General features: G+C 53.9%; 2 protein-coding genes across 2 annotated transcripts; one reads left to right on the top strand and one right to left on the bottom strand.

Moving 5' to 3' along the window:
* Positions 1 to 447: 447 nt before the first annotated feature.
* Positions 448 to 13,256, bottom strand: DBF4B (DBF4 zinc finger B). Its single transcript, XM_056512214.1, has 11 exons — positions 13,015 to 13,256; positions 10,175 to 10,366; positions 8,840 to 8,890; positions 8,176 to 8,245; positions 7,278 to 7,348; positions 6,558 to 6,594; positions 4,638 to 4,680; positions 3,698 to 3,814; positions 3,401 to 3,527; positions 2,693 to 2,802; positions 448 to 2,194 (listed from the first exon to the last, which is right to left on the bottom strand). The coding sequence occupies exons 1-11, from the start codon at positions 13,129 to 13,131 to the stop codon at positions 904 to 906; spliced, it is 2,226 nt and encodes a 741-aa protein (XP_056368189.1). The 5' UTR covers positions 13,132 to 13,256; the 3' UTR covers positions 448 to 903.
* CCDC43 (coiled-coil domain containing 43) lies at positions 13,252 to 22,696 on the top strand. The gene is made up of 5 exons (XM_056512215.1): positions 13,252 to 13,705; positions 16,402 to 16,489; positions 19,258 to 19,393; positions 19,985 to 20,040; positions 21,346 to 22,696. The coding sequence occupies exons 1-5, from the start codon at positions 13,475 to 13,477 to the stop codon at positions 21,531 to 21,533; spliced, it is 699 nt and encodes a 232-aa protein (XP_056368190.1). The 5' UTR covers positions 13,252 to 13,474; the 3' UTR covers positions 21,534 to 22,696.
* Positions 22,697 to 25,346: the final 2,650 nt, after the last annotated feature.

A 25,346-nucleotide genomic window follows, 5' to 3' on the forward strand; every position in this document is an offset into this window, starting at 1 on the left:
CCTGGGCCCTGAGCCTTTTCTTTTCCCATCCTGCCCCTGGAAGCAGCTTGACACCTTGGCTTCATTCTGCTTGGAACTGCTCTTCAAGAAGCCACAGGCTGCTCCTGGACACTCCAGGGAATCCTCTTAGCCAGCCCAGCCCTGACCTCCATCCCTTAACCCCATATCCAGGAGAGGTCAACAGGCTCCTACCAACTGCTCTCCAGTTTCTCCACACCCCTCCTTGCTGGGCACCACCCCTGCACCGGGTACAACAGCGTCACAGCACCTGCTGGCCACACTCCTCTGGCAAACCAGAGCTGAGGTGATGTTCTGGGGCTGGACCAACCACTGTGCCTCCTTCCTCGTGGTGCCCATTGCCCACAGACCCCTTTCAGCAAAATTTCCTTCACCCAACCCCCTCTGCTCCTGTTCCCAAACACATTCCACCCACAGTAAGGCAGAGCAGGATCTCATCCCTCCATTTTATTTCAAAATTCAAAAGTTTGTAAAAAGAACAAACACCCAAGCAAGTTAAAACCACCTGAAAATACTCAAAGACAACCCCCAGATCACAAGAGGAACACAAATCTCATCCCCATGGCCATCCTCTCCTAAGTCTTTGCAGCTCTGGGGACCATGTGAGAGGAGGAACAGGCTCTGCTCTCCCTCTGGAAGGGCAAAGAGCACATTGCCATTGAAGAGAGACTTCCAGAGGCACCACCATGTCAGCAGAGAGGAGGGAAGATCACAGCCAAGGACAGTGAAGCCACTGCATCTCCATCAATGCCCAGCAGGAGATCTGCCCAGGCTGCTGGCACATCCTCACTCCTGGATGTGCCTCCTGGTGCTGACACAGAGTGTGCCTTGGTAAACCCCATCCCAGCCCCTACCAAGGGTCCAGAGAACAGCCTGGAGGTGCTTTTAGCTGCCAAACAGTGTCCCAAATATGGGGAAAGAGGCTCCTCTGCTCTCTGTGCAGCAGTTCCTGCAGTTCCTGTCCTCTTGGCCTGCCCAGGCCAGCTCTGACTCCTTCAGCCCCGAGCAGAGCTGGGACTCGTACCCGCTGTCCCTCCCACTGCCCTGTGCCTGCTGCAGTGAGCTCCTGGGGCCCTGGGCCCCTGGGAGGCTGGGGAGCAGCTGCACATCCCAGTCTGACTGCAAGGAGCTCCTGCTGCAGCCATGAGCAGCCTCTGGGCTCTGGGGAGCAGGGGGGAGGAGGCTGGGGCTGTGTGCCCGCTCTGTGCTCCTGTCAGGAGCTCCAGGGGCTGCTGCTGCTGCCCTGACACGGAGTGAGCAGCAACATCTGGCTCCAGCCACAGGCAGTGAGGGAGAGGGCAGGCAGCCAGCAGGGCAGCTGGTCCTGCTGGCTGTGCTCCCCAGAGCAGGCCTGTTCCCACTCCTGGGTGTGCTGTCACTGTCCCCTCCTGGCTGCTTCCCTTGGGCTCTGTCCCTGCTCCAGGCACACTCACTGACAGTGACAGCCCCAGGACCCAAACCTGCAGCCCCAGCTCCTGGCTGGCACACAGGCTCCCCAGGGCTCCCACACAGGCACAGATCCAAAGCAAGGGAGCTGGGAGGTCTGCTGGAGAGCTCTGTGCCCAGGGGCAGGCCTGGCTCAGACACCTGCCCTGCACCCTGTGCCCCCATCCCACCACCCAGCAGCTCCATCTGCTCAGCTGCAGGGGAGAGGACAAAACCCAGCTCCAGCCTGGGCCTCTTGCCCACCTGGGAGCTCTGTCTGGAGCACAGCTGGCGCTTCCTGGAGGCAGGCTGTGCTTGGGGAGGGTGCCTGACAGACCCAGGCTGTGCAGGAGAAGCCATTGCCTCTCTGACAGGAGTGGGTGCTGCACAAGGCCCCCAGCCCAGCTCAGGAGCCAAGCCCAAATCTGAAGCCCCCAGCCCAGCCTCCCCCACGGTGCCATGGGCAGCACAGACCCCTCTGCTGAGCCCTGCTCCCCTGGGCAGCTGCAGGGAGCTGTGCTTTGACAAGCCCCTTCCTCCTCTGGGATCTCTGACCCTGTCCCTGGGCAAGCAGGGGGAACATCCCTTGGTCTTCAGGCCATGATCCAGCTCTGCATCTGTTATCAGTTCCACAGCATCCTGCTCAGGCTGTTCCCCTTCCTTTCCCAGCTCTGCTGGCAGCAGCTTGATTCCTCCAGTGCTGTGTGCTTGAGGCACTACATGTTCATCTGCCAGGCAGGACCAGGGCACCCTGAGAGGAACCAGCAGTTAATGCTCACCCAGCCCCAGCAACAGCCCTCCCCAGGGAGACAAGGCCTCTCCTGCAGTGCAGGGTGTTTGCAGCCCTTGCCCAGGAGCAGGGAAGCACTTTTAGCCTGGTGAGGCTCAGAATGACTCTGCTCCTGGCAGAGATGGGCAGCACAAGGGATCTCAGCCTCCTCAGCCCAGTGCCCAGGCACAGGGAGGCTACAGAGCAGTAGGGTTTGAGTCAGACACAGGGACAGAGGAGGTGGGCTCAGCTGCCCTTTCTAGTTTAGGAGGCACTAGGAGTCCACAGGGAGTTCCCTGAAAGAGAAAACCCAGGGAAATGCAGGAACATCTCCCACAGTTTGTCTAAGCTTTGCCCAGCAGGTGCCAAGTTGGTTCTGCTTCAGCCTCCAACTCCCAGGCACAGGGACCCATCCCACCAATGTGCCATGCAGCACCTGCTGCCTTTGGGCTCCAGGAGCTCCCAGATCTCCAGACTTACTTGGCTGACCACTCCTCAAAGCTGCTGGTGAGCTGGGAGATGACACGATCCACAGGGATGTACTGGGAGCTGTCCTGGGCAAAGTGCTGGTGCTGGGGGCTCTGGAGGTGCTGGAAGGTGGCAGAGACCCTTTAACAACACTTCAAGCTTTGCCAGGAGGGGAATTCACAACAACAGGCACTTCCCTCCCACAGCCTAACAGATCAGAGGGCAAAGGGACAGAGCCAGTGTCTGGGAACACACAGAGTGCCCTGCTCCCTGCTCCTGCTGCTGAGGAGGCTGTGTCTGGACCCAAGGGCAGCCCACAGCCTCCCCTGCAGCAGAACAGACCCCAGCACCACTGTCTGGCACTAACAGCTGGGCTCTGAAAGCCCCCTTGCTTGGCACCTTCCAGGAGATAAAAAACCTTCTCAATCCACCTGTGCCCCATGGCTGCCATGGAACTGCCTCTTCACCTTATGGATCATGCAATAGGATGATCCTTGAGGCTCTTGCACCCCAAGAGAGGAGCATGTTGTGCTCCAACCTTCAAACCCACCGTGCTCTGACCTGACATGGGCACACAGATACACCCAGCTCCCATCTCAGGGGCAGACCTGCAGGATACAGCAACTCATAGTTCATAGTGCTAACATGACATGATTAATGAAGCCTCTGAGTGCCCCCTCAGAACTCTTGCAAGGAACCAGGTGCCAGAGGAACCTTTACCTTCTGCAGCTCTTCAAAGGTCTCCTGGCAGCACTCACAAAAGCCCCTCCTCTTCCTGGGCAGGGTGATGTGTGTGGAGCGAGGGCTCCTCCCCCCGGCGCTGTGCAGGGCACAGCCCTCAGCACCCCTGCAAGGGACAGCACAGGATGCTGGGGGTCACCCTGCCTGGCAGGGCCACCAGGGACCAGCACAGGGCTCCCTGTGCCCACTGCCAAAGGCAGGTGGCTGCCAGACCCCAGGAGCCAGCAGTGAGCAGGAGTGGGGTTAAACACTTGCACAGAAGGAGCTACAGCCTACCTGGCATGGCAGGAATTGGAGAGGCTTTTCAGAGGCTCAAATGGGCTGGAGCCTTTGGGTGCCAAGAAGTTGAGGTCAGGAAAGCTTTGGAACTGGTGATGGAAGGGCCGGAATTGCCTGAAAGCAGCAGATCAGGACATCAGACCCATGGCAGGGCTGGCAAGGATTCAGAGCTGTCCCTCCTGCACCCTGGAAGGGCTCAAGGCATACCCCATTTATGATGGAATGCTGCTCAGTGCTCTCCTGTGGCTGTGTCAGAACTCCCATTTCTCACTGAGTGTTAAACCCAGTTCCCAGTAACAGTCCCAACAGGGCATGTTTTGGACAGAAGGCAAGTTTGCTTGCTCAGCTCAAATTGCACCTTTTACCCCAGGGCAGAGCAGTGCAGTATTTCCAGCTACCCCACAGCACAGGAGGGTTTAGACACCCAGACCACATCTCTCCCCCTCACATTTCATTCGCATCCAGCATATAAACCCCAATATTTGACTCTTAATTGAGATGCCTTAAATGTTGCCTTTGGAATAATTAATTGGCCCTGTGGATGCTGGTAGAGTTACAGAAACACCACAGGGATCAGGTCCCCTGTGGCCAAGGCTGTCATCAAGTTACAGGCCCTGACCTCCTGTGCTTCAATCTCACTCCTCACTGCCCAAGGCTTGGGGGGATTAAGTGACCTGCTGAGGATCACACACAGAATCTGAGCAAGGAAGCAAACTGCTGTCAAGTCTCGTTTAACACCTTTTTTCTTCCTGACACACAAGACACCTGGATTGTTTCTCTAAACTCCATCTGCCTCCCTCTAGGAGAGGGTCAACTTCCCAGTGTGGAACAGGTCTGCACAGAAGCCAGACTCTGCCTCTTGGGCAGAACAGTCCCTCGGAATGAAACCAGTGAAAGAGAGATCCCAAGGTTTTAGGGTAGAATATTTAGAATTTACCTGCTCTGGTCTTCAACTTTCAGAAAAGGGGGCTTCAATTTTCCTGCCAGAGAGAAACCTGGTTAGTTTTCCTGGCCAAATTCCTTACTTAAGTCACTCATTCCCCAACAGAACTGGGCTCCAGAGCTGAGTGCATCAGAACTTCTGGCACTGGTGAATGCCAAGTGGTGGCCAAGTACAGCCCAAACTCCTCTTCAGGTGATCTTCAACAGCCCTGGCCCAAGGGTGCAGTGGGGTGACCAAACCTCAGGCAGCCCAACATGGGACATGTCCACCTTTTAAAGGGTATTTAGCCATCCTCTCACATCTTTAATGCCTCCTTAGTCTTAAAGGCACTGGCCTAACCCCAAACCTTCTGACTCCAATCTCAAGGATTGTCACACAATGTGCCAATGAATATGAGAAGGGAACTCAGGAACTGCAGTGGTTGCTGCACTGGCTCAGAGCTCTGAAACAGCTTCCAGCACCTTTTCCTCCATTCACCCTGCCTCAAGTGCAGAACCTGGCTCAGGCCAGGATGTCAAAGCAGCAAGAGATGCTGGAGACAAACCAAGGTGCTGCCCAGCCAAGCCTGGCAGCAGGACACTACTCGAGAGCAGTATCTGGCCTCTGCTCAGCTCCTGAGGAGGGCAAAGAGCAGCTTTGCTTCCTATAGAGGCATAGAAGAGATGAAGAGAGCAAGAGAGTCTTAGCAGTGCATTGAGGGAAAAGGTTTTCAGAGCCAGGGTGGGAAGGGAAGTTCCAAGGTCCCTCCTGTCCTGCAGGTACGTTCCACTCACATTACGTTCACCTTGGAAACCTGAGTCTTGATCTGGCTAAGGAACAAATAAACACCAAGGTGTTCCCACAGGGCATCTGCCTGACTCTGAAACCAAGCCTCTCCTGCCTCTGAAGGGTGAGGAGTTTTGTTTTCTTGTGTTCCTGGCACACAATGCTATTTTTTCCAAAGATATTTCACCCTCCTTCCCCAGAAAGGCTGAGCCCACCTGTCCTCACCAGCCTCACCCCCTGCTTGCCTCAAATGTGCTGCTACGTCACTGAAGCTGCTATTTCAGTACAGGATCAAGTTTTTTTTCCACGTAAACACTGCCAAATGCTCAGCACTTCTGAGCCAGAGGCTATGTGCAAGCCCCAGATCCCCCTCAGATGGGTGTGTGGGTCCTGAGCAATCCCAGCAGTGACAAATGGCTCCAATGCCACTGCCAGACCCCAGGCCAGGCTCAGACTGTGCCCAGCACAGATCCCAGAGCTTGCAGGCACAATCAGCCACATCCAACAGCTTCCTGAGCCTTCCTTCAGCTCCTTCCCCCAGCAAACTGGGAAATCAGTCCCAAGTGTCTCACACACACTCCAGGCTGAGGCTGCTCCTGCCATTGCCGAGCGCTCGCTCTCGACGCCGAGTGGAACAAGTCGTGGATCAGCTGACGTCAGCAGTGCCAGTTTCAGCACCACAATTGGCTCTTGTCTAATTGCAGATGAGAACCTGGCTGCTCCCCCCCTCCCTGGGAAGTGCCATCCCCAGATCCGTGTCTCAGCAGCACATCTCAGCCCAACAGAAGTGAGTGGGCTGGGAGGAACACGCTCTTCTCTGCAGGATGCATTTATTCCTCAAAACCTCCTTTAAGCTGCTGGATTCAATGTGCAGCAGCACTGTTCTCAGGTGCCCTGGGATTCTGGGAGCTGGCAGCAAAGGGTTTTTAGGATTTTTAAACACAGTGTGAAATCAAAGGTCCTCAGCTGTCCTGGGAGGCTGCAGCCAGACTCCAACAAGGAGTAACAGAACCCATTCAAGGGGAACTGCCTAAAGAGTTGGCATATTTTGGGATTGCCAAAGGTTTTGATGTGTTTCAAATTCTAAATGAGGCTTCTCCAAGCAGCTCCACATCTGAACATAAATAGCAGCACAACTTCCAGGCCTACCTTTGTGAATTTTGGATCTGGAGGCGGGGCATTTCACCTAGAGAAAAAAAAAAGGGACATATTGAGCATGGGAGCAGCACAAGCAGAGCTGCAGTTACTGATCCCAGAGCAGCAGCAGCCTCAGCCACCACTTCAGAGCTCCTGTACCACCCAGAGTACCTCCCCTCATTTTGTCTCCAGGGTTCCCCAGGGTTAAATGAAATACAACATAAAGGCTGCCACACCCTGTCCTTACATCCCACCTTCCCCCTGATCTCTCCAGTGCATTAACCAATTCTTTGGTGAGCCAGTGTACCAGCCACATCATCATCATCTTACTCTCCTTGGCTTGTGTGTGTGCTTTTTGCTTTCCCCACTAAATCAATTATCTCAACTCATGAGCTTTCTCCCTTTTTCTCTCCCCACCCCAGGGGGTGGCTGTGTGGGGCAGAGTTGCCATATGGGGTTAAGCCATGACCCTTAGCCCCTTAGGGCCAAAGTCAGCATTAGCTGTGCTATGGATGCTGATACTTAACAGCTGGATCATTCTCATCTGGATTTACCCCCAGCTTTATAAAAGGAAAAATTCTTTGAATCTTCTTCATCTCCATCACTAACACAAGCACAAGATTGGATCCAGCACCCCCTGACTGGCCCACTGGCACTGCAGTTGCTACAAGAACTGTTCAAAGCTGCCCAGGAACCCTGAACTCCTGAAATTGGCTGCAGGGAAGTTGTTACCTCAGTCTTCTGGCACTGCTTCCTTGCTCCTGAGATGGCTCGCAGCAGCTGCTGGGCATAGGACAACATTTCTGTGCAGGTGGGATGTCAAAGAGCCAAAGCTCAGGCAGGGAAGGGAGCTGCTCCCCCCAGACTGCAGCACACCCCCATGGCACTGGGAAAAGCCAGAGCCTGCAGCCCCTGGCAGAGCACCTTCCCCAGGGAATGGTCCAAGATGAAGCCAAGAGAACATTCTGAGGGACACCCCCCAGTTTGCTCTCTAGCAGAGCTGGAGGCTGCTGGGGCTCTGCAGGAAGGAGACACTGGCAGGAGCTCTGCAGCACACAGAGCAGCCCCAGAGGCCAAGCAGAGCCCAGGGACAGGATCCAGACAGGCTCAGGCACAGCTGTATGTCACTGTCACCAGACACTCAGAACCTTTTACTCCAGACCTATTATTAGTATCAGAGTTCCACCATTTGTCTTTCCCATCACCCCCTCCCCATCCATCATGGGGACAGGAGGTGCCTTCCAGAACAGGTCCTCAAACACCAGCACTTCCTAATTAAACCTGACCAAATCCTGCCCATAACGTGATCATACTTCCAGGTTAATTAGTAAAAATGGTCTTTTTGGAACAAATTGATGTACTGACCAAGAAACTGACATTTCCTAAGGTTCCACCTTCAGTACATTACAGTGTACCCTGTGTTTGCTGTTCCAAATGTGACAGTGGCACGTTCTGTACACACAGATCTGGTGTTTGAGGGCAGACCCAGCCTCAGCCAGGATGGCATCACTCCAGGATATTTGCTTGCAATTTCTTCCTTCTGTTCTACTCTCCTTACATCACTTCTGCTCCACCTGGCTCCAAAATGCCTCATTACCAGCAGCCTCCTGCACCCCACAGAGAAGGATACCATCCACATGCAGGATCTGGACTCCCCACAGGCGAGCGTTGGCGAGGATGCTGCTGCCACTGCAGGTGTCCTGTACAGAGAGGGTTGGCAGAGCACAGCTCAAAGCACAGCCACGTGCAGCTCCACACTGAGCTCAGGCCCTTCCTGCTGCCCAGCTGACAGAGCACTGCATGGCTGCTATTAAAATCAGGGCACAGCAGTAAAGGACCAGACTCCTGCTTTATCCACCCCAAATTAACAGCACTTCTCGGGCAAATGTTTAACCCCTGCTACAGCACGAGCTTCTAAGTGGGCACTCAGATTTATCTGGCCACTTGTGACCTCAGGGAAAGGATTGCAGGGGAGCCTTTTGCCCCAGCTACATTGCTTTAGTTCTTCTTAGGCTAAAAATTCATCTAACAACAGACCTCGTGTTATTTCTTTTGTGTTGAGCACCAGATGGCTGGGACAGGCCTTAGAGGTACATGGCTCCATAAAGAGCAGTGACCAGGAGCACTACAGAACATTCTGCAGGCCACAAGCAACTGCTTTGTGCCTTTCCCAGCCCAGGATCTGCTCTGTCAGCAGGGCAGGGGCTCTGCAGGAAGGCTGGCACTGCTTCTGCTCTGCTCAGCAGAACTCTGAGCACACCTAGCCCCAGCAGAGCTCATCCAAGGCTGCTCACCTGGTTCTTCATGGCCTTGTGCAGCAGCTCCTTCCCCCTGCTCAGCAGTGCCTGTGGAGAGAGGAGACATGAGCAGCTCATGGCAAAGAGCTGGAGAGCAACAATCCCTGGGGATCCCCCCACTCTGCTGGGCTCATCTCTGCCAGCACAGAGAGCCTTTCCAGGGAATGCAAACTGCAGAGAGGACCACTCAACTGCACCAGCAGCACCAGCCAAGGCTTGGAATTATTGACCAGCAGGGAAATGAAGGCTCCAGAGTGAGCCAAGAGGAAGCAGCAATTTAGCTTAAACTGCCTGCTGCATCATGGGATTGTTCAGGCTGAAAAAGCTCTGTAAGGTCATCAAGTCCAACCCTTCCCCAGCATGGCCAAGGTCACCACTGATCCAGGCCTCCAAGTGCCACATCCACACAGTTTTTAAATCCCTCCAGGGATGGGGACTCCACCACTGCCCTGGGCAGCTGTGCCAGGGTTGAACAACCCTTTCCATGAAGGAGCTTTCCCCAACATCCAATCTAAACCTGCCCAGCACAACTTGAGGCTATTTCCTCATGCCCTGTCACTTGTTACCCAGGAGAAGAGACCAAGCCCCATCTGTCAAGGAGTTGTAGACAGATCAGGTCCCCCTGAGCCTCCTGTTCTCCAGGCACCCCAACATCCTGGGAACAGAGCCTTATTTTCAAGCCAACATTCTCAGCAGATTGGTTCAGCTCTTTGTAAGACAAGGGAGAGTACTGGGAGCCAGGACAGGGGACAAAAACTGGGACAAAGCTCTGCAGCTCAGGTTTCCCACTGCAGGGGGTTCAGTTCCAGCTGGCAGGTTCCCCAGGCCTGGACTGGGACAGCTGCTTTTCCCCAGTCACAGCATTCAAGGTAGGATGTTGGAGTTTGGCCACAAGCATTTGTGAGCAGAAAGCCCAGCTCCAACAGCAGCCCCTTTCTGCAGGAGGCCCTCATGGATCTCCTCCCAGGGTACAGGTGCCTTACCCTGTGTCTGGGAGTACCCAGAGATTGCAGTGGTTTTCTCTGGTCTACATTTCTCTGGCTTCTCACCACACCTCTGCCTGTTCCCTCAGGAAGCCAGCCAAGGCCTCCAGCTCCTCTGCCATTCCAGCAGATTTCCTTGATTACAGCCCAAAGCTGTGACATGCACATTTGAGTAGACAATGATGGCAGACACAAGGAACAAGAGTATGAATAGGAACAGCCTGGGAAACAGGAACAGAGCAGGGAAAAAACCACACAGAATATTTGCTCAGAACAGGAACAACTTCACCCTCCAAAACTGGCCCCAGACCCAACAGACCCCTTGGGCCAAAACCTTTGCAGCTCTTACAGTGTATGGTGGCTTCTGGCCAGGTCTGGCTGGGTTCCCTTTGGGGGCAGCAGGCACTGAGCTGGTGGTTTTTGTGCCTCCTGCAGCTGGGCTGCTCTGCTTCTCCTCCCGACTCCTGGCCTGGCCCCGCTTGGCCTCTCTGTTGCTGGACACCACACAGGTGATTTCTTTGCTGAGGAAGCTTTCAGTCACCTGCAGTGAGACAGAACAGAGCAGCTCTGCACATGTCTGACCCCGAGCTGACAGTGCCCTGCTAAACAAACACACTGCCCCTGGCTCAACCCCCCCACAGTGAGAGGCTGCTGGAAGCATCCACATTCCTTCTTTCATTCCATACTGCCTTTCCAAAAGGACATGCTGTGATACCCTAGAGATTCACTGCAAACAGTCACCAGAACCTCAGATCCAGACATCCACCACTCTGCCACCACCACCTACTCCTCACACACTGCTTTCAAAAAAATCCCAGCATCTGAGGAAAAGGTCCTGGACATCATGGATCAGCCTGGAGGAGCTCTGTCTTCAGGAGAACATAAGTTTTAGAAAAATAAAGGAGAAAGTGAACAATTGGGCAAGCAGCTCCACAGAGAACACAGCAGGAGGGGAGCAGAGATGAAACACATTCACACACCTTTGCACAGGAGCTATCAGGCCAAGAAAGAGGTGGAAACCCAAAAGTTGGGATACTAAGGGTATCGTAAGCCAATAATGACTTGGCTTCTCAGAATCTGTGCAGGAGGCAGAGGGTCACAGGGCTCAGGTGTGAAGCCCTCAGGAAGATAAAGATATGGGCAGCCCAAAACCCTGTAGGTGGAGATTCCCAAACCATGAAGTAGGTGTGAAGTGCCACAAGGATCACCGCAGGCTGTGCTGCAAGCACAGAAGAGAGGCAATCACAACCTCCCCATCCAAATAACACTCCAGAGTGCCACCAGCCCCACAAGTTCAAGGTGCCACATGCAAGCCCAAGGCCACAGGATGGCCTTACCTGTGTCCTGAACTACACACTGAGCCTGGGCCTGGATATTGCTGCCATTACAGACAGCGGCTGTGGTGTAGCTCAGTATCTCTGCACAGCCAAGAGGAATGAGAGCTCCACTGCCAGTGGGCCTCATTTCAGAGAGGATGGCCAGGATGGTGTTTGATAGAAACCAGAAGGATGGTCAAAGTGTAAAACGATTTCCAAGTAACACAGCAGCTGTGTAGAGAAGCAACTGTTTGCTGAGAGCATGGGGTTCTCAGACTTGAGGATGCCCAGCCAGGAAAGAGATGTCCTAAGTGTGAGTGGCACATCCAGGGGAGGGCAGAGAGAAACCAGCAAGTTCAGGACAAAGGTCCTGAAAGGGAAAACAGTGCAAGTCACCTTCCCCACATGTCTGTGCAGCCAACATCTGATCAGGGCTGAACAGATACAGCACCAGCAAGAATTAAAAGATTCTACACCTGTGTGCATATTGTAGGATTTAAGTTTTGAGGTTACATGAGATGACCACCTCAGAGAGATTAAAGAGCTTGAAAACAAATAGTAACAACTGTTAGAACCAAACTGTGCACAAGAGGAATAAGGAGACTGAAAGATGAACAACCAGGTACAACCCCAAGCTCAGCTCCAGATTGAGGGACTGAGGTGATGCTACTTCTCAAAGGGTTTTACAACAGGATATAAGGAATTGATGAGGAGTATCAGCAGCAAGGAAGCCTGGAGGCCATGAAGGATGCACAGGGATCCACTCAAATACCAGCCTTCCAGGGAAAAAGAGTCCAGATGGCTTTTCTGGGAAAAGCAGGAAAAAAGCACACAGGAGCATGACAAGAACCTTGGTTGCCATTTCCCTACTTTACTCTATGTTAAATTCTATTTGAAAGTCCCACAACTTCCCTAAAAAAATTAAACTGCCACAGGCTGTTGTCACCTGGAAAATGTACCCCTGGCTAGAAAAAAACATTTCTCACTGGGTGATAAGTGGGGCACCCATCACCACACAAGCAGTTGTCACCTCTGGGAGGTGCCCCATTGAGCGGCAGGCAGCTCCCACCCCTGGAATTGGTCCCAGGACAAAGTGACCATCGCCCCTGAGTGGGAGCAGCTCCATGGCCGGGGAGCTCCCGTGTGGTCACCAGCACCTGGAGTGTGGGAGGGAAAGGCCGGGACTGGGAACGCTCGAGGGAAAGGCCGGGACTGGGAAGGCTCCAGGGAAAGGCCGGGACTGGGAACGCTCCAGGGAAAGGCCGGGACTGGGAACGCTCCAGGGAAAAGGCCGGGACTGGGAACGCTCCAGGGAAAAGGCCGGGACTGGGAACGCTCCAGGGAAAGGCCGGGACTGGGAACGCTCCAGGGAAAGGCCGGGACTGGGAACGCTCCAGGGAAAGGCCGGGACTGGGAAGGCTCCAGGGAAAGGCCGGGACTGGGAAGGCTCCAGGGAAAAGGCCGGGACTGGGAACGCTCCAGGGAAAAGGCCGGGACTGGGAACGCTCCAGGGAAAAGGCCGGGACTGGGAACGCTCCAGGGAAAAGGCCGGGACTGGGAACGCTCCAGGGAAAAGGCCGGGACTGGGAATGCAGGGAAGCACCGGGAACGCTCCAGGGAAAGGCTGGGCCCGAGCCGGGCTCTGAGGGACCCCGAGGGCCGGAGCGCGGGGATCGGGGCGACCCCCAGCAACCCCCAGAGCTCCGGCTGTCGGGAACACGGGGAGAGACCCGGCTCAGCGGAGAAGCGAGAGAACCAGCAAACATTAAAAACGAGCAGGGACATAAAAGCGGCGAGACCCCCCAGACCCCTCCCGTGGCGGTGTCCCGGTGTCCCCCAGCCCCGGCGCCCCCCCAGGCCCGGCCCGCCTCACCCCTCCCAGCCGCCCGATGGCCTCCGCCAGCTCCCGGGCGCTGCGGCCGCTCGGCACGTCCAGGTAGAAGGACTGTCCGCGGAGGGGCCGAGGGGAGCCCGTGCCGGCCGCGGCCATGGCCCTGCCCGGGCTCGCAGCCGCCGGGAGCCCGCCGCTAGTCCGTGTTTAAATCCGCCGCCCGCCCCGCCCCTCACGGCGGCCGCGCAGGGACGCGCCGCTCCCCGCGAAAGCGCTCTGCGGGGCAGGAGAGGCTGTGCCAAGGGCGCACGAGGCACACAGGGCACACCGGGCCGCCCGCCCGGTCCCGCCGCTCCCGTCCGGGCACGGCCGCACCGACCCCGACCGGCCCCGCCGCTCCCGTCCGGGCACGGCCGCACCGACCCCGACGGCCCCGCCGCTCCCGCCATCGCCACAAGTTTGTCCCGCCGCGGCCGCCGTCCCCCAGCTCTGCAGGCCCAAGATGGCGGCGCCCGGCGGGGCGGGCGCGGCCGCGCTGCCGATGCCGGTGCCGATCGCGGCCCCCGTGCGGGTCCCGGAGCCGCCGCCCTTTCCCGCCTGGCTCGCGGCGCGGCTGGACGCGCTGGGGCTGGACCGCGCCGTGTACGGCGCCTACATCGAGGGGCTGCTGCGGGAGGAGGAGAGCGACGAGGAGCGGCTGGAGGCGCTGCGGGCCGTCCTGGCCGCCTGCCTGGTGAGCGGCGGGGGTCCCTCCGCGGGGTCCCGCCGTGCTCCCGCCGGGGCTCTCTGCGGCCCGCAGGGCGAGGGAGGCTGCGGGGTCCATGGGCCGGGGGAATCCGGGGATCCGGCGGGGAGGGCAGGCTCCCCGGAGCCCGGGTACATCGGCTCATCCTGGGTACATCGCCCCCATCCCGGGTACATCACCCCCTTCCCGGGTACATCAGCCCCATCCCGGGTACATCAGCCCCATCCCGGGTACATCACCCCCTTCCCGGGGCGGATCAGCTCCTTCCCGGAGTGAGTTACCCCCTCACTGGAGGACACCCGTCTCCAGGGGCTTTTTTTTGCCCTGTCCGCAATCCTTGCGGTTCTGGTGCTAGTTTGGGGGTGCAGTTGGCTGGGGCGGGGTTTTGTGCCCGGCTCGGGGCTGATGGAAGCTCCGGCCCGTGCTGTGGAGGGGCTGTTCGAGGGGAGCACGGGGATCCCCTTTGGGCTGCCTGGGCTCCGAGAGGTGACTTTTAATGGCCAGTGCTCTGGCAGGAGCCCGTGCCTCACACACGCCTTGTCCGTCAGGAATCGGATCGGACGGACGGGAACAGCCGTGGGTGAGCCTGGACGTGGGCAGGGCTTGGCTCTGCTCCTGCCCCATTCCTGGGAGCCGGCAGAGTGCAGGGAGGGGTTTCCCTTCGCTGTTCCTCCTTGTATGGTTTTACAGTGTCTGTGTCTTGGGATTTTTCATAAATGGATGTTTCATAGTGTAAAATGTTAACAGCAATAGTGCTGAGTGTGTGCTCAGTGGCTGCCACTGATTTCCTCACAAAATATCAGTGTGAGAGCACAAAGCCCCCCACAGGGACTGGGTGGGTACAGTCAGCGTTTTCTCACCCCAGGTATGACACCATTCCTTCTGTACACTGACTGGGCCACTCCAGATGGGTTTCCTAAAAGTCAGAGCACCCTCTCGTGCAGTCCCTGTCCCCTCCCCACCCTGGGGCACAGCAGGGAGCTGGTTCAACGCTGGCAGTGCAGCTTTGAGCCTAAAAGAGCTGGAGAAGCAAACAGTGCATCCTGAGGGATGGAGCCAGAGGTGTCTGCAAAGTGCTGCTCTGCAGGGGCTGAGCTAACTCAGCTCCCTGTGATCACCAGGCTTCATTCCATCCCCACCTCTGTGCCTGGAGAGTGTGTCCTGCCCGAGCAGTGCTGGCTGGCCCTGCCACTGATACTCCCCTTGCCTGATATTCAGGTTTTCTGCTGTTTCCCATTTTCTGCCCAGTGCTGAGTTCCCTGCTGTGGGACTGAGCAGCTGTGGGGTTCCCATGTCCCTCAAGTCACTGCCCCAGTCACACCACAGCCTTTTCCTTCTCTGCCACAGCCACAGCTGAGTTGAGCCTTGATTGCAGTTTCTGGCTCTGCTTGATTTTTCTGCCATTCCTGTAGAAATTTTTTGTTTCTTGAACCCTCAGGCTTTCTAATTAGTCTTTGTAGTCTGTTCTTTTTAAATTTATTTTTTTATATTTATTTTTATACTCTGTGCTTATTTCTGTATTGACTTTTGAAACAGTGTTTTATTTGGTGAAATTGGGGTTTTTCTTGACAAGTCTCTTCTCCTAGTTCCATACATAAATTACAGGGTTTTTTTTTTGTTCACTTATTTATATTTCACAAACCTTATTAAAATAAGGTGACACTTGCTCTCAGATCCATGGTTCCTCATTCCTGTTCATGTCTTGCACTAGTGAGTTTATTCAGATGTCACCATTTCTAATCAAAAAACTTAAAACCAAGTTCTGTTTCTGTCCAGTTCTCTTTACACCAGACAGAATCCACCTCACTTGTATTTTCCATGGTTGATTTTTCTCTGTATTTACTGAATGCCAAACCAACATAATTTTGTGTTTGTTTGGAAATATTTGGTGGCGGTCCCTGAGCTCTGTGACCCCCACCAGTGGTGTTTGGCTCTCTTGTGTTCCATGGAGCAAATGCCAATTGGCTCCAGGACATTCAGCACCTTTCAGTTACAAATTTAAGCAGGAAAAGCCACCTGCAGAAGCCCAGCTGGAGAGAGGAGTGAGAAGCAGTGAGAGGAACAGCTCTGCAGGGTTGGTGGAGAAGGAGGGGCAGGAGCTGCTCCAGACACTGAGATTCCCCTGAGATCCTGAGGCAGCAGTGCCCCTGGAGATTGACTGCAGCCCCTGCTGGAGCTGGGGATGTGTCCCACTGCCATTTCTAAGTCAAGGGGGAGCAGAATGTCCCTGCAGGTGGGAGGTGATGGCTGTCACTGGTTTCAGCTCTGCACTGGCCCTGACCTATGATTTATCCCATGTCATTTATTCCCTGGCAAGGAGGTGGCCCTGAGTCACTTCCCTGTGGCCTTGGCTCAGGAAGAGAGAGGATGCAGGGCAGGAGGATTTGGGAGCAAAGATCCCAGATGGCCTCCTGGGTGTGGGCAGGGCTGTGGCACATGCACAGCAGCCTCGTGAAACCCACGTGTGCCAGAGCCCAGGGAGCACCCACGGTGTGATTGTGTCACCCCAGGGAAACCAGAGTCCTGTGGGTGTTCAGCAGGCAGATTTGGGGTGAAAAGCTGTGCTCCTGAACTGACTGCTGGGCATGCAGATCCTTTTAGCTGCTGCTTTTCCTGTCTGACTGGTGCTTGTTGGAAGCAGCCAACTCTGTTCCAAGTCTGAGATGTCTCTTTTCCCTTCCTAGGAAGAAGATCTCTTGACTGATGTGTGCAGGGAGGTTGTGGAAAGGTGGTCTGACTCCCAGGTCGTTGATGCCAAAGAGGAGAAAGAAGGTAGAGTGATGTGCCCTGTCCTCAGTGTGGGGTGACCTGCAGGACCTCACCTCAAAGGGAACTTCTGTTTGTCCTGGCAGGACTCAAACCAGCACTGCCCCATGGCTGCAGGTCTGACCTCCATTCCATTCCATTCCATTCCATTCCATTCCATTCCATTCCATTCCATTCCATTCCATTCCATTCCATTCCATTCCCTCTTTCACCTGCCATGGGGATGAGCAGCTTCACTTTGGGCTGTTCCAGCATTTGCTGTTCTTTGGGTTCATCATCCTGCAGGGAAAAGTGAGCTTTTGGGGTTTTTTTATTGCTTTCTTGTTTGTGGGGTTTTTGGCCTTCTGTTGTTTTTTAGTTTGACATTGGGTTTTTTTTTTGAGATGGTTGCTTGGTTGTTTTTTTTGTTTGTTTTGGGTTTTTTGTTTGTTTTTGGGGTTTTTTTTTGTGTGTGTGTGGTTTTTTTTTTTCTATAGGATTATTTTTTTAATGAGATGGTCATTAAGGTCCTGTGTTTTTTTCCAAAACCTTTTCCAGCAGGTCCAGGGCTGTCTCTGTTTAGTGCTGGCTGTGCAGGTGTTATGGTGTAGAAACCTGTGCTGCTTCTGTCTGTCCCAGTCTGGGAAGCAGCAGCTTTGTACAACTGCAGCTGCCCTGTGCAGAGCTGGGCTGTCCCTCCTGCTGCTGCTCACCCCACTCATGTGTCTGTATTTCCTCTTCCAACATTCTGTCTTACAACTCTCCTTTCTTCCATAAATGCTTGTTGGAGGGAGCTCTGTGAGGCTGCAGAACTGTCACTGTTCCTTCTCCACCCCACTGTCCCTGTGTCACCTCCCTCAATCCATCCCTTGTCCTCAGCTGGGAGCCAAGACCTCACCTTGTCCTTGGTCACTGCAGAGGTTTGTCTGTAAAGGTGGTGCTTGCACCACTTTTTTAGTGGCTTGTCTGCATTTTCTTCTGTCTTCACTCAGAGCCAGGATTAAAAACACAAAGGAGATTAATTTCTCGTGTTTGGGCTTGGTTGTTTATTAAATCTTATCTAAAGTACAGAGAGTTTTTCAACACTTCCAGCTACCAGCTAAAAGCAAGCAAAATGGAAGTGAATTTAGCTAGTTACAAGGTCTTTTAAAGCTAAGCAGTCCAATAGAGAAATAACACCTATATTATTGATACTTTTGACCCAATAACCAAACTTCTGTGACCCACAGTGCAGCACTAACTATTGAACTAAAAACTACTATTGAAATCATGAAGAAGGAAGAAGACAGAAAGAGACAACACCCCAAATCCTCCATCTTGTCCCATACCTATTACTAGATTATAAAAACCTCAGATTTAAAACCCTTCACCATGTGAAATCACACACTTCCATTTAACTACTCACCCATGATTTTAACTCCATCACTTAAATTTAGAAGCCCTCTCCAAGGCCTCACATCAAAAGCAGTGTTCTCCTGGGGGTCAGTGCCAGAAAGCACAGAAAGCTCAAAAATCCCAGGTTTCTGGGATCCAGCATTGTCCTGGTCCCTGTGCAGACTCTGGATGCAGTGGAGCTGTGTGCTGGTTCAAGCACAGATCAGTGACATTGCAGTGGCACAGACCTGACAGGAGACTGTGACAATGGAATGTCCCTTTGGTCTAAATCCTGCTCTTTGTTTGCTTTGCATTTTGTTGTTGCCTCTGATTGCAAACAGAACATTGTCAGTGCCTGGTGTCACCCAGGAGTGGCTCTGGCAGCAATGTCAGTCACTGGATCAGCCCCAGATCCCCTCTCCCTCACCTCATGGACACAGCAGCTCCACCCTGCAGCAGCTCAGTGGCTTTCCCCAAAAATCCTGGAAGTCTGTTCTTGGCCTGACCTTGCCTTTGGCTGGGGAGAGAGAGAATTAATGCTGTTCCATGCATTAAATAAAATAAATTCCTCTTGGGGACAAATGACTGGGATTGCTGGAGCTGCTGCTGGGCTCTTCCTGCTCCTGCCAGTGCTCACCCATAGGGATTTTTCTTGTTATAAAAAAGGCAGCACAGTGTGTCTGGGTTCATGGAATTCCAGGGTGAAATTATATCACTGGGGTTCCATAAAAGGATAAATCCCCACTGAAGTGTGTATCCACTCAGAATAACAGTCTCAGGGATAAGTGATTAACAGACTAAACAAAAAATTATGTCAAAACCCAGATGTCAGTTTAGGAAATGGGCAGTGGAATTTCAGTGTTAAAAGGTAAATCAGCCATTGGTTTCTCTTGGTTGGAAAGAAAGGGAGAGCATGAACTGATCCCTCACTTCAGGTTTTTGGAATTTCTCTTTGATGGGGGTTAAGTACATACTTAAATAAACTTATTGAGCTGCTTTGAAGCAGAAGAGAATGTGATTTGGAGTCAAATGGATTTTCATTAGCCAGAGCCTGACTGATTCCAGTTTCATTCTCTTACTCCAGGAATAACAGTGCCTGGTGGTGGCTGGGTGCAGCACAGGGAATTCCCTGTGGAAGGGAGAAGCTGGTGTCAGTCAGGGTGTCAGCTCTGCCCCGTGCTGGCTCCTCAGCAGCTCCATCTCTCCCAGATCCCAGCTGGAATTCCCCAGAGCAGCTTTGACAGCACCACCAGTGCCTTTGGGAAAAGCCTGGGGGGTGTTTTTGGGTGGGACATCTCCCTTGGGGTGGGTGCATGTCCCTGCAGGGCTCGGGGCGGGTGGGGCTGCAGAGGGAGGAGCAGTGAGAGACACCAGGGCCCTGTCTGTGGCCTGGGCTGACACTGTCACTCCTCTCCTGCCAGATGAGGTGCAGGCCATCACCAGCATGATGGAGAAGCAGGCCAGGATAGTGGTGAAGCCCAGGGAGGTGTCCCAGGAGGAGAAGCAGAGGAAGGCTGCACTGCTGGCCCAGTATGCCAATGTGACCGACGAGGAGGAATATCCTTTGCTGCACTGCTTGGGGCTGGGAGGGAGGGACAACTCCTGTTCCAAACCTCAAACAACAACAACAACAAGGCCCTCCCAGCTCTGCAGGGGCTGCTGGGGAGAGCTGGGAAGCTTTGCAATCCTCCTTCACACATGGACAAAGCACAGAGCTCCTCGAGTGTTGGCAGCAGGTGCTCCTGGGAGGGTGTGTGTCCCCACCAGCACGTGGCTGTGACACTTTGCCCAGCCCAAGTGTGTGGCAGGAGAAATGCCCCCATCCCTCAGCAGCTGCTGCTGAGTTCTTCTTGATTTCTCAGGAGAAATCTGCTGAAATAATCCTTTAGAGAGAGTGTGGAGTGGGAGGGTTAGAAGTTAACTCTTTGTGGTGCTGAAGAACAAGCTCTTTCCTGCCCAGCTGAGTGAATCGTAGGCAACCACATCTGGCCCTGGAGCTGCAGGAGCTGAGGGTGGGAGCTGTGCATACCTGGTCTGTGAGAGTCCAGCTGCTTCTTCCTGCCTTTACAAGGCTGTTATTTGAGTGAAGAGTGGCTGTAGAGAGGCACAAGTCCATTACTGATGTCTGTGTTTCCTTAATTCCCTCACTGGTGGGGATGAACAGGATGGATTGACGACAGCAGTAAATATTGGATCAGAAAAATGTATCCTTTGAATTCCTGGTGACTCAGGCTGTTTGTCAGGCAGGCAGCCTCCATGGTGAGTTTCCCATCCTCTCCCTGTGCTGGTCTCCCTGTTTCTTTAGGGCCACCTTTGAAGCTTGGGGATTGGTTTTTCTCTGTGTACCCTGACCTTGCTCACAGTTACAGTGACATGTCTGTCTGCTTGGTGCAGTGCTCACACCAACCCTGCCATTCATTTTCTTCTCCTCCCCTCTTTCCCTCTTCCACCTTCTTGCAGCTTCACAGAACATGGTTATTGATAAAGACAATGCTCCCAGAGCAGGTTAATGTTAACTGGTGTTCAGACAGAGAAATCGTGTCAGGAATGCAGCTTGCCAGGCTGTGGTGCAGCTGAACACTCAGGGTGGGCAGGACCAAGGGGCCCATGTCTGTCTCAGAATTGAGACCATCCTTGAGTTTCCAGTTGGCAAATTGAAGATGGAAACAGGTTTTATTACATAATTAAATGTGAAACATAGATTCTTTTTGTCCCTGCATTAGGGACATGTATGTAGCTGTCTGCACATACACACACATATGTACATGTATGTATGTGTCCAGACACATCACACACAGCTGCAGTGAACCCACTCTAGGCTGGACCCTCTGTGTTTGTTTCCTTTCAGTTTGTAGAGACACATCAGTCTTAAGAGCCAGTAGGAAACCTCATTTTTCTAGGGAAAAACCATAGAATCACTAAGGTTGGAAAAGCACTCTGAGGTTGAGTCCAACCATTCCCCCATCAGTGAAAAGGCTGCCACTAACCCCTGTCCCCAAGTGCCACATCTGCACAGCTTGTAATTCCTTCAGGGATGGGACTCCACCCCTGAGTAGCTGTGCCAGTGCCTGACCACCCTTTCCCTTAAGTAGTTTTTCCAGTATCCAACCTAAACCTCTTCTGGCTTAACTTGAGGCTGTTTCCTCTTGTCCTGTCCCTGTTCCCTGGGAGCAGAGCCTGACCCCCACCTGGCTGTCCCCTCCTGTCAGGGAGTTGTGCAGAGCCTGAACCTCCTTTTCTTCAGGCTGAGCCCCCCTAGTTCCCTCTGCCACTCCTCATGAGACTTGTGCTCCAGGCCCTTCCTTCTCTAGGAGCGGGTGTTTTTTCAACCTGACTTTCTTTCTGGAAAAGCAATCAGAGATTCCTTCTCCTTTCTGCATTCCTCATTCCCCAATCCCTTACCTGCCTGGTGAAGAAGCAGAGTCAGAAGGTGAGGGGGGAGGTAGAACAAGCTTCCCATGAGCCACAGGCAGTCTCAGGCAGAGCGTTGTCAGCCCTTAGCCCCCCAGCGCTGTTCCGAAACACCAACGTGGAGGATGTCCTGAATGCCAGGAAACTGGAGAGGGAGCTGCTGCGGGATGAGTTCCAGAGGAAGAAAGAGCAGGACAAGCTGCAGAGGGAGAAGGACAAGCTGGCCAAGCAGGAGCGGAAGGAGAAGGAGAAGAAACGAACACAGAAAGGCGAGCGGAAGCGGTAGCTGGTGATTTCCAGTTGGACTCTCAAAGGATAAAATTAATTCTGAATACGGTGTGTGTTTAAAAAGCAGCAAGAATTCCAGGCACGTGGCTGGGAGCAGCTCTTGGGAAGTGTTGCCTTTTTTTTTTTGTTCTTTTTTTGGTTTTGTTTTGTTACATAGCAGAGCAGAATCTCTGAGCAGCTCCTGGACTCAGTGTGCCCTGTGCTTGTGGTGTCAGTGTCCCAGTCGGTGCTCGTGGCCAGTGTCTGTACCAAAGAAGGGTGAAGTGATTATGTCCATGTTGTTAAATTGATCCATTGTTACTTCTGACCACCTGGCAGCAGAGCATGGCATAGGAGCAGCCCCTGCACTGGCCGTGGTTTGGATTGAGCCCATCCTGCCTGGAGCTGCCCTGGGGCACACACGGATTCATTTACACAAGCCTGGAAAAATCTCTTTGCAAATCCCTGTGTTTGCTGCTGAGGCCAAGGCTGCCCTGCTCGGGCTGGGCTGGGGGAGCAGGATTGGAGGTGAGCCCAGCACAGGGCTGCAGCAGAGGAGTGAGATGTGTCTGAATCACTGAGTGAGGGAAGCACGGCCCGGGCAGGAGCACTGGCCTCAGCAGCAGCAAACCTCTCCCCTGACGCAGTTTTAAGACTCCAGATAGTTGGGAAATGGCGCTCCCCGACCTTCTGAGGGGTGAACATGGACTGGTACTGCCACAGCTGTTGGCAGGGTGAAGCTCTGAAGCTGCTTTGTCACAAGCAGGGTGAGCTGGGGATGCACTGGGGTCACTGCCCGCTGGGCACGGCTGCCATCAGGAACTGCAGGGCTCTGCCTGAAAGCTCCTCCTCCCCCCAGAGGGCTCATCCCTGCTGCTCCAGCCTTTTTTGTGATGGTGTTGCCCACTGGGGAAGGAGAACACTAATCCTGTGAGCTGAGGGGGAAGGAGGGGCTGTGAGAGAGCAGGTGTGCCTGGGCTCTGTGCTGCAGCATGCTCAGGGTGCCTGTTTGCTGTGAGGTGCCCTGTGCTGAGCTCCTGCACTCCCAGGTGCCTGGCCCAGCTCTGCTTTCAGCCCTCTCAGACTCTGGGGCCAGGCCTCCCCCTCAAACAGCTGCTGTGTGTGTGAGTGTCCAACTGCTTTGTCTTTGGACTTGAATAATAAATCTTGATTGGCAAGGAAGTGGGTTCCTCTGAGTGATGTTGCCATTAATGATGGCAGTGCCAGTGGTGTGTCCTGTGTCCTTGCTGGCCTCTTGCCCAGCAGCAGCATTGCTGAAGGCTCCTGTTGCTGTCTTGGTGCAGATTCAACTTCCTTCATGCCTTGTTCCTCAGGGCTGTGGTGCCCTCTTTCCTGGGAGCTAACCCAGCTGTGCTGCTCCCCAGGGCTCTCTTCCCAGCCTGGCCTGGTGCACTGTGGCAGATCCTGGTTGGTGTTTCAGGGTGTGGGACTGCAGTGGAACAGGGCAGGGGGCATCTATTGAGGGAGGAGGGTGTCACTCAGCCCCAGCAGCACGGGCCAGCTCTCACTTCTAGTGCCCTGGAGCCTGTACACCAGCCCTGGGCTGAGGCAGCCCTGGCCACCCACGAGGCTCAGCAGGGCTGGCAGCACAGAGCTCTCACCTCCCACTGGCACCTCACCTGCTCTGGCAGCAGCTGCTGCCCATCCTTCTCAGCCAAAGTGGCTTCTCCTGGAGGTCTGTGAGCTGGCACTGCACTGCCCAGCCCTTTGCTTCCAAGGAAAATGTGAGCTGAGGACTGGAGCTGCCCACCTGAGCCTGTCACAGCCTCCTGAGACCTTTGGTTGTGAGGGGCCAGGGAAGGGCAGCATTCACCTCCTCGGGACAGGAGGCCCTGAGCCCTCTCTGCCCACAGCTGTGCTCCAGAGCCTGCCCAGGAACAACACACAGGCTCCATCATGCATGCACATCCAGGAGTCTGCATGGATGGATGCAAGCAGGGCACAGTCACACATACACACGGTGGGAACTGGCTCCCACAGCCCTGCAGATCCCTCTGCAGGTCCCACTGCCCCCTGCACTCCCAGCCAGGCACAGGGCTGGGCCTTGTGTCTGTCTGGCCAAACCTTGCTCTGCCAGTGGGAAAGGCCCAATCAGGGACAGGGATCAGGAGCAAGGGCAAGTCCAGCCCTTTGGCATCCAGCAGTTGTCCTGGGGCAGAGTGGAACTGTGGCCAGGAGCAGCACCCATAGCAGCAGCTGGAAACCCCTAGTGGTGTTGGAAACTCAAAATGAGCCGATGCTGCCCAGCCCATGAGGCTGCAGGGCTGCCCCCACCCCACGGTACTGGCCCTGCCCCCAGGGCTGTGGGCCCACCCCTTCCCATGCCAGCAGTTTGTGCCGTGGATCAGGTGCCCAGGCAGGCAGTGACTCGGCTTCTGGAGCTCCAAGCACTGCTGCTCCATTCAGGACAGTCAGCAGTGCACAGCTGGCACGACAGCAGGAGTTATTTATAGAGCAGGAATACTCTGGACTCACCCCTAAGATTCCCAGTGCAGGTGACAGAATTGCTGCATCAGCCTTCCCTGGCAATGCAGAGCTTGGAGCTGAGGCATTTGCAGGGAAGAAACATTCCCTACTCTGGCTCCCTTGGCATGTCTGATGTTACAGACATGGCTCTCTCCAGAGAGGGATTTCACATCCCCTTTGCTTTGTTCTGAACACAATTCCATAACAGCCTGAATGCCTGCTCCTGGTGCTGGCTCTGGCTTGAGGAGCCTGGTCTGGAAACACACTTGCAGAACAAAAGCTTTTCAACAAAAATGAATTTATTTCTTATAGACAACTCCAGTCAGCACAGTCAGTTTTGCTTTAACATCAACACAGCCTGGGTCAAACTGAACCACCCCCAGTGCAGTGACTGTTAGGAAGCTGTGCTTGTTCTGCCCCACTCACCCGGCAGCACTTCTGTCATTGCCGTGATCACACCCCACCTTCTGCTGAGCCTTTCTCAGTCCTTTCTGCACATCATCTAATGACAATTTATCTGATGCCATCACCCCTACTGCATATCAGCATTCCCAGCAGCAGGAAGAACAGAGCCATGTCAGTACCAGGGTGTGCAGGCATGGTCAGTTCAGTAACTTTAACCCACTGCTCGTGGGTTTCCCAGGGCCGCTCTGTCCCGAGCACCAGTGTTGGGTGCTGGTGAATCCACCACTCCTGCTCCTAAAGACTGAGAGCTGCAAGCAAGCACCAGTGCTGGGAGCTGCCCAAATGCAGAAGGGAACTAAGAAGTCTAGAAGTCGACAATCAAATTTCAAACCAAACTAGTAACTTTAAGAAAATCCAAATTTCAGAACTTGGCACGACCTTTTCTGAAGTTAAATTAAAAACAACGCTCATTATTGAAGCTCCTTCACAGCTGTGCAGGACAATCCTGTCTGCCTGTCGTAGTTTGATTATGCTTAAATACTTTACAACAGTAGTTCATTTGTTCCCAAGAGCATTCCAAATACCTGAACACATTCACTAAATTCATGGTTTCACACAGCAATTCTGCTCTACTGGTAATTTAGTGGAACCTGGTGCATATTGCCTTTCCCAAATGTAGACTTTAAAATCTCAAATCCATAAATATTTGTATTTTAAATATCTACTTTTACATGAATATTGGGTATTCCTAGCCTTTTTGCTTTGTTTGCAGGTTTTAGCTCAATAAGGAAACCATTTTACATCACAATCTGATCTGACACCAGCCTCACACCCCGTCACACCACAGTCTTTAAGAATCATTATTTAAAAACCTATTTCCTAGAGCAAAACTAAAAGGAGTTATGGGGAGAGTTGGACACCAGGCTTCACCTGCAGGAGT

The sequence above is a fragment of the Oenanthe melanoleuca genome, chromosome 27 (genome assembly GCF_029582105.1).
Source record: "Oenanthe melanoleuca isolate GR-GAL-2019-014 chromosome 27, OMel1.0, whole genome shotgun sequence".
NCBI classification, from domain to species: Eukaryota; Metazoa; Chordata; class Aves; order Passeriformes; family Muscicapidae; genus Oenanthe; species Oenanthe melanoleuca.